Source organism: Eulemur rufifrons, chromosome 7 (assembly GCF_041146395.1).
Source record: "Eulemur rufifrons isolate Redbay chromosome 7, OSU_ERuf_1, whole genome shotgun sequence".
NCBI classification, from domain to species: domain Eukaryota; kingdom Metazoa; phylum Chordata; class Mammalia; order Primates; family Lemuridae; genus Eulemur; species Eulemur rufifrons.
Window position 1 is genome coordinate 10,249,902 of NC_090989.1, and position 8,590 is coordinate 10,258,491.

General features: G+C 43.5%; 1 protein-coding gene across 1 annotated transcript in view; it reads left to right on the forward strand.

Moving 5' to 3' along the window:
• Window positions 1-5,662, forward strand: part of RUNX1 (RUNX family transcription factor 1) — a 237,199-nt gene extending 231,537 nt beyond the window's left edge. Inside the window, exon 9 of the mRNA XM_069472311.1 lies at window positions 957-5,662. Coding sequence (XP_069328412.1) covers window positions 957-1,426 — 470 coding nt within the window. The 3' untranslated portion in view covers window positions 1,427-5,662. The remainder of the gene's footprint in view (window positions 1-956) is intronic.
• Window positions 5,663-8,590: the final 2,928 nt, after the last annotated feature.

Consider the following 8,590-nt stretch of genomic DNA (forward strand, 5'->3'; position numbering starts at 1 on the left):
TAATACGTTGATTAAATAGAGGGTCAGCAAACTTTTTTCTATAAAGGGCCAGAGAATAAATATTTTAGATTTTATGGGCCCTGTGGTCTCTGTCATGACAACTCAACTTTACAGTGGTAGCACAAAAGTAGCCATAGGCAATACATAAAATAATGAGTGAATCTGTGTTTCTATGTATAGACACTAAAATTTCAATTCCCTATAATTTTCACATCAGAAAATATTCTTTGGATTTTTTTTCAACCATTTAAAAAATTAAAACTCATTCTTAACTCCTGGGACATAAACAAAAAAAATGGTGGCAGCCAGATTTGGTTGGCAAGCTGCAGTTTGCTAACTCTGGGATTATATCAATATTTGATTTATCATATGCATATTATAGTATAACTATGCATATATCTATACCATACATACTATACAATATCATTTCATACATTGTATGTCATATTACATTACCTGGTATATTACTGTACTGTATCATGCCTTCCTCCTGGGCAGGAGTGTTCTAGGTAGTCCCCCATCTTTTCCCGCGATAGTATTCTGGGTAGACCCGGGTCTTCCGGGGCAGCAGCATTCTGGGTGGTCCCCCACATTCTGAGGAGGTAGCAATCTTGGTGGTATGCCCACATATTCCTGGGCAGGAGCATTCAGGGTAGCCCCCATGTTCTTGGGCAGTAGCATTGTGGGTAGCCTCCCATCTCCCGGGCCAGGGGCATTCTGGGTAGCCCCCATCTCCCAGGGCAGGGGCATTCTGGGTAGCCCCCATGTTCTTGGGCAGTAGCATTGTGGGTAGCCTCCCATCTCCCGGGGCGGGGGCATTCTGGGTAGCCCCCATGTTCTTGGACAGCAGCATTCTGGGTAGCCCCCATCTCCGCAGGCGGGGGCATTCTGGGGTGGAAGCACCGCACTTCCCCGACTCCCTACTGACGGGATTATTTTTCTCGACCACCCCGCAGCGGCGCCCGACCTGACGGCCTTCGGCGACCCGCGCCAGTTCCCCACGCTGCCCTCCATCTCAGACCCTCGCATGCACTACCCCGGCGCCTTCACCTACTCCCCGACGCCCGTCACCTCGGGCATCGGCATCGGCATGTCGGCCATGAGTTCGGCCACGCGCTACCACACGTACCTGCCGCCGCCCTACCCCGGCTCGTCGCAGGCGCAGGGCGGCCCCTTCCAGACCAGCTCGCCCTACCTGTACTACGGCGCCTCGGCCGGCTCCTACCAGTTCTCCATGGTGGGCGGCGAGCGCTCGCCACCGCGCATCCTGCCGCCCTGCACCAACGCCTCCACGGGCTCGGCGCTGCTCAACCCCAGCCTCCCGAACCAGAGCGACGTGGTGGAGGCCGAGGGCAGCCACAGCAACTCCCCCACCAACATGGCGCCCGCCGCGCGCCTCGAGGAGGCCGTATGGCGGCCCTACTGAGGGGCAGCAGCGGCGTCCTCGTGCCGGCCGGCCCTACCGCCTGACGTCGTGGAAGAGCCTCCTTCGGCCGGCCGAGCCGTCTGTTACGGAGAAGCCCCCCTGGGCCGCGGGGCGAGCGCACCTGCCGTCCCGTCCGTCCGGGATCTCGCTCCCGGCCAGGCCTCGCGCAGCCTCCTGCGCCTCCAAAGCCCGTGCAGTTCGCTATCGCTGTTGGCCTGTCGCAGATTTTTCAAACCTGACACAACTTGAGGGTGTCCGCTAGACCACCACCATGTGGACACGTTGTAAAGCAAACAGGAAGATTCCCAGAGGGAAACTGTGAATGCTTCTGATTTAGCAATGCTGTGAATAAAAGAAAGATTTTATACCCTTGACTTCACTTTTTAACCAAGTTGTTTATTCCAAAGAGTGTGGAATTTGAGTTGGGGGGGGATGCAACTCATCCTGTTTGGCATCTAATTCTTATTTTTAATTTTCTTTTCCGCACCTTATAAATGGCAAAATGCATATTTGCATTTGGGTGGTTTTTATTTTTATATATCTATAAAAATTTGAGCTTGCTTCTTTCTTGCTTTGACAATTGAAAGAAATATGATTCCCTTTTCTATAAGTTTTATTTAACTTTTCTTTTGGACTTTTGTGTAGTTGTTTTTTTGAGAAACATCTACAGCTTTGGGTCATTTTTAACTACTGTATTCCCACAAGGAATCCCTAGATATATTTATGTATCTTGATGTTCAGACATTTACTTATGTGTTGATACTTTTTTAATTATTTAAATGTACTTATATTAAGGAGAAAAATATCAAGTACTACATTTTGTTTTGTTTTTTGATAGTAGCCAAAGTTAAATGTATCACATTGAAGAAGGCTGGAAAAAAAGGATGGTTAATGTGATCACTTGGTTATCTAGAAGTATTGTTTACATTAAACTCCCTTTCATGTTAAACAAGTTGGTAGCTAATGCAGCAATGTTTTTAACAGGATTTTTTAAGGCACAGAGGGTCACTCCAAGGATCAAAAGTATGGAATTTTCTGCCAGGCTCAACAAAGAGTCTCCTATCTGGCTCCCTCCCTTCAAACACAAAAGGTCCCAAAGGGTTCAGGCAGGTGCCAGTGAATACACCTTTGGAGAGGATTTAATTTCTGCCTAGGGGTTTGCTCACTCCATGGTCTTCTGATAAATTCACATACACTTTATAACAGAACACATCCAAAGTAAACTGTGTGGAAGGGTATCATTTACATAGGAACCAAATGAATGGATTTAGGGGCCCACCAGAAGCAAGCCTGAAGGGGCCAATGCTCTCCGTATGCCTCAGTGGAGTCACTTGGAAGAACATCATCCCACCTGTGCAGGACCCAAATCCCATGCTGCTCACTCACCACCATCTTTGTGTTGCTTTCACCAGGCTGAGACCCTACCCTGTGGGGTGTGTGCACTTTCACCTGTGCACCAGCATGACAGGAAAGATTCGTGTCACTGCTGTCCATGGCTACAATTCAAAGGTATCCAATGTCACTGTAAATTTTATGGCACTATTTTTATTGGAGGATTTGGTCAGAATGCAGTTGTTGTACAACTCATAAATACTAACTGCTGATTTTGACATGTGTGCTCAAAATGATCTGGTTGTTATTTAATGTACCTCTTAAAATTAGATGAAACAATTTCAGGTCAACTCTGAAGAGTATTTGAAAGCAGGACTTCAGAACAGTGTTTGATTTTTATTTTATAAATTTAAGCATTCAAATTAGACAAATCTTTGGCTGCAGGCAGCAAAACAGCTGGACTTATTTAAAACAACTTGTTTTTTTTTTTAGTTTTCTTATATATATATTGATTATTTGTTTTACACAGATGCAGTAGCACTTTGGTAAGAGTTAAAGAATAAAGCAGCTTGTGTTGTCAGGTCTTTCTTATATAGGGAAGAGCTATAGTAGATCTTGGAGAAACTCAGAATATATTCATTTTCATTTGAGACATAGCTCCCTCCACAGTTCAGTTTCATATGTTATTTCATATTACATTTTTGCAGCTAAATTACCATCAAATGTCAGAAAATTTAAAAGTTTCATTTCTGAAAAGGACCATTAGCCCATTTCCCCCAAAATGAACCTAAATGTTCTTTTCAGCACACGTTGCCATATCTGACCTGAGAAAATACTGGGGGAAAAATGAAGGAAAACACTTATGTTTTTCAGTTCAATTCTGGTACCAGAAGGTATTCCAACTCAAAACCAGCCTAATGCCCCACAAGGGAATCAGATAATCTCTCACATCGAACCTTGATTCTTAAAGCTATGTATGGAGAGGGCTGGTCACTTTGTTGTGGACTCACTGGTTTGGTCATTCAGAGCTTCACAGACTCTTACCAGCATATATAGTATTTAATTTTTTCAGAAAAAAAATCAAACCTTAGTTATTTTGGAGATAGGTTTCAATTCTTTTTTTTTTCCACCTGAGGAATTGCATTCATTGCCTTCAGGTGAATGAAGTTGTCTTTTTATTCATTGCCTTCAGGTAAATTCAGGTATTAGTGAGACCCTTAAAGCCAACCATGTTATAATCGGATGTATCTGGGAGCACTAGTTCAGGAGAAGAAATATTGAATAAGCTATTTCTACTGCTTATTCATGCCCTTATTTATGATTTCAACATGGACACATATTTCAGTTCTTTCTGTTTTTCTCAATATCTGAGAATACATTTCTCTCTCGCTGCCCCCCAGTATCTCCCTCTTTCTCCCCCTCCCTCCTCCATACCCCACTTTCTTCCTCCTCCATTCTCCCACAGTCTCTTAAGGAGATAGCACACACCCCCACCCCCAACACCAAATGTCCACAACACAAGGAGATCCAGTTCTTCTCCCTTTACATAAAGGAACATGGTGAGTCAGCCTTTCTCCTGTTTATGGGTTTCTTCCAGCAGAACAGAGACATTGCCAACCATTTTGGATCTGCTTGCTGTCCAAATGCAGCAACAAAAACCTTCCTGGGCAAATTACAATCAGTGAGTAAATAGCCTTTCTGCTGCCTAGGGTTTCTGCGCAAACAGAAATGCTCTGATTAGAAAGGAAATGAATGGTTTCACTCAAACGTCCTGCAATTTAGGATTGCAGATTTCTATCTTGAAATACCTGTTTCCTTGGGACATTCCGTCCTGGTGATTTTTGTTTTTGGTGGTTTTTATTTCTGGGGGGAATGATATGTTTGGGGGTCTTTTATACATGAAAATTTTTGTCAGTAATCTCAGAAAACATTTTTTACATCTGAACAAAATGCCTTTTTGTTTACCTTGGCATATACATTTGTTTTGGGTTTTTTGTTTGTTGGGAATTTTTTCCTCCCTTTTAGCCAGATCAGTGTTGATGAGGCTGATCATTTGGCTGTTTTCTTCCTTCCAAAAGAGTTGCATCAACAAAGTTAATTGTATTTATGTATGTAAATAGATTTTAAGCTTCATTATAAAATATTGTTAATGCCTATAATAACTTTTTTCAATTTTTTGTGTGTGTTTCTAAGGACATTTCCTTATGTTTGCTACATACTGTAGGAAAAAAATGCTTCTTTTTACTTTATTTTAGACTTAAACACAAGCTACTTATTCACTTTTGTAAACAGCTAATAGCATGGTTCCAATTTTTTTTTTTTAAAGTTCACGTTTTGTTCTAGGGGAAATGAATGTGCAAAAAACAAAAAGAATTGTTGGTTATTTGTGTTATTCTGGATGTGTAAAAATCAATGGAAAAAATAAACTTCCAAATTGAAATGACAATATAACACATCTATCAAAAAGCAACAGAATATGTAGTCATGTTTAAACAGGCCCCCACCTAGTGTCTATTTGTGTGGCAATTAGATCTGGTCACAAAGCATCCTGAAAATTTCTGCGTGGGTTTCATTCTCCCTGGTACTAACGTATCAAACACCTCCTGAAGGGGAACTGCCAAGCTCGTGTTTTAAACCAGATAATATATGAGAGAATGTCCCAGAACCCCGCCATCTCCAAGGTGTTTCCAGACAGCACAGGAGAGCAGGCACCCCACTGCGTGCAGTCCACTGCGCATGGTCGGGGGAGCAGTCATCATGCCCAGCCTGTGCAGGGCAGCTGGACTGCTGCTGCCCAGGAGCCATTGGAGCCTTACTTTCTTTGTACCACAGTTTCTTCTGTAAATCCAATGTTATAACTAGTGTGAACCGCAAATAAACAGCTTGACAAGTACGTGCACAATATCAAATTGGTTTTGTCTTTCTCTGAGCTGGAGGCATGAGAAGCCAAGTGAAGCCCACCAAAACACACTATGAAGACACCTCCAACAAGCAGCATCCAGCTGAAGTTGTCCCCTCGCCCCCAGGCCTTCCAGCACACCCTGGCTTCCGAAGGCACAGTGGCCAGAGAAGGCCCAGGCTCCCGGGGGCTGCTGCTTTGAATGTGAAGGAGCACTGAAGCATGTTTTAATGCTTGCTTTTAAAAAACTTTTTAAAAAAAGAAAAAAGAAACTAAAATGAATTACATGGGATTAGCAAACACAAAGTGGAACTGGTATATGTTTACCCTGGGGCCATTCACTCTCATCTGCCTTCATTTCTGTCATTTACAGAAGTCAAGGCTTGGGTAGTGGTTGAGAGTTTTATAAAAGAAATTCTTCCCTCACCACTACTCCTATGCAAAGTGTTATTAGTATTTCATTCTCAAGACTCTGTGTGACCCAAGTCACCTTCCCACCAAGAAACACTGTCTAAAGCTTCTGTCACTGCCATTTTACGGGACCTCATGACTCATCTTCAGTGGTCTACAGGGAGACCACAGAAAATGTCAGGAACCAAAACAAGTGGGGTCAGCAAGGGAGGATCTGACCCAGGAAGTAATGGCCAAGGAGCAGAGGTGGGAAGTGGCGGTAGGTCGGGTTGTGCATGGTCACAGCCATGCACGAGGAACAAGAAAACAGAAACTCGCCAGGTAGATGATTAATTGCCACTGTCTGTGGCAGTTTTTCAAACCAAGCTTTAATGTCAGCAAGCTTATGTACCTTCTGAAGAGGTCAAAGTATTTCAGAGAAGAAATCTAGGCCAGAAGAAGAAAATAACAAGCATTTGCACTTTGATGTTCATCTGATCACCTGGCTGAAGTAATATTTATCACATTTCTCCTCTGTAAAGTTTTCCTCTTACTTCCCCCCTTTTTGTACTGTCCTCTTTGGAAGGAAGTCACTATGCACAGCCCACACTTAAGAAATGGGGAGTTCTGCTCTCCCTCCCCTTAGGAAGCAGGAGTCCTGGGCTGAGAGCAGTAGGAGAGCCCCCACCAGCAGGCATCACACCATGTGGGCTACAGAAACCAGGTGGCCAAGGGCTCCCTCTGCTCCAGAAAGGACAGGCAATTCCTCCCCCTGCTACAGTGCACCAGTACCTGGCTCCCATCTCTCCTACCAGGAGAATCCAAAAGCTCAGAAGGTTCAGGGTTCCAGAAGCAGCTCATGTTGCCCAGTCACTTTGGGCCCAGTAGCTCTCTTTGTACCAGGCCAGCCTTTCTTTCTCATCCCAGATGATATGGATGAAGTCATCACCGAAATATCTGAATGTAGCTCAAGATTCCAAGAAATCAGGGATAGCTAGCTGAGCTTTACCTCATGACCTCACAGAATTCCCCACATCTTTGTTCAAAATGAGCCCAGCCTGTGTTCATGACCACACTTACCTTGGCTCCCAGAATCCTAGATCCCAGAACCTTAAGGGAACTCAGAAGTGAATAAATGCAACCCTCCCTCAGATGTATAAATACCTCTATCACCTCTTGAGGGGTCTCGGCGGACAGATTTGCCTCCTTCCTGACTGATATGATAGAACTAAGTTCCCATGTTAATTTTTTTTTTTTCCAGAGAGAAATGAGATGCCACGGAATGTGTTTACTGCCCCAGCAGGAGGAGTGTTAGTTGTGTGCCAAATTTTAATATTGGTAATTAAATTTTGCATACCTCAAATTCTCCCTCCAGTTTCAATTTCATTGATGCTGTTGTGAGGATTAATTAATGTTTTGTAAGTGTTTTGAAGATGAAAACTCTTACATGCATACAAAGTATGATTATTCGTTATTACAAATAATTGCATGCAGCCACTTCTTTCCTTCTCACCTCAGTGATTCTGAGAGGGTGTCTGCAGTCTGCAGTCAATTAAAAGCAGCAGTATCTCTCTTACAAAATGGCTGCCTTTCATCAAAAGCTTATTCTTGTGGTCATTCATTTATTGATTCATTTATTCATCCAACACTTGTGGAGTGATGGACACTGGGGAACTGAGGTGCTCACAGTCCATGAGCCAGGCAGGCAGACAAGGCCAACTTTATGGCCATGCTCTTATGAGGGCCCCACACTCAGTTTATTATTCTGCTGTCTCCATTGTGACATTCTTCATAACTTCTTTAACAAGGGGCCCCACATTTTCATTTTGCACAAGGCCCACAAATTCTGTAGACAGTCTTAAGAGGTAGGTAAACAGACCACCAAAGTATAGCACGTGGGGTCATCACATAGGTGCAAAAACTCCAGAAAGGTGTTGATGAAACTCCACCTAAAAAAGTTGGGGAAGACTATAATGAATAGGTGATATTTGCTTTCAAAAGACAGAGAGGAGTTGTCATGCAGAGAAAGGAGAAATGCCATCCAGATGAAAGGAGGGCATGAACTGGTAACACATATTGTTTCCTAGAAATCATGGTAAGATGACCAGGTTGAGGTTGAAGCTCTTTGCATATGCACTTGGGTAGAAATGTATGAAAATATTAGGAAATGCAAATTAAGAAACACTGTACCTAATCAAGCTGAGAATAATTTTATCTGGCAGGTAACAAAGGGATAGTTCTTGGAGCTATTTCTGTCTCCAGTGTTATGTGTACACACTTACATATGCCCACAACACACACATGTGTGCACACACACATGCACACACTGTTAGGTCAGCTGCGTACAGCACCAGCCTGGTAAAGACAGGTCATCTGAGCCATTGAATGCACTGGATTAAAATATCATGGGGCTGAAATTCTGAGTTCAAATTCCTGTGAAAGCCTACTAGCTTTGCTCTAAGTTATGGTCCCAAATTGCTTCCCAGCCCCAGGCTGCTGTCTCTCAACCACAACGCAAAATGGTACTAGAAGTGCCTGCAACC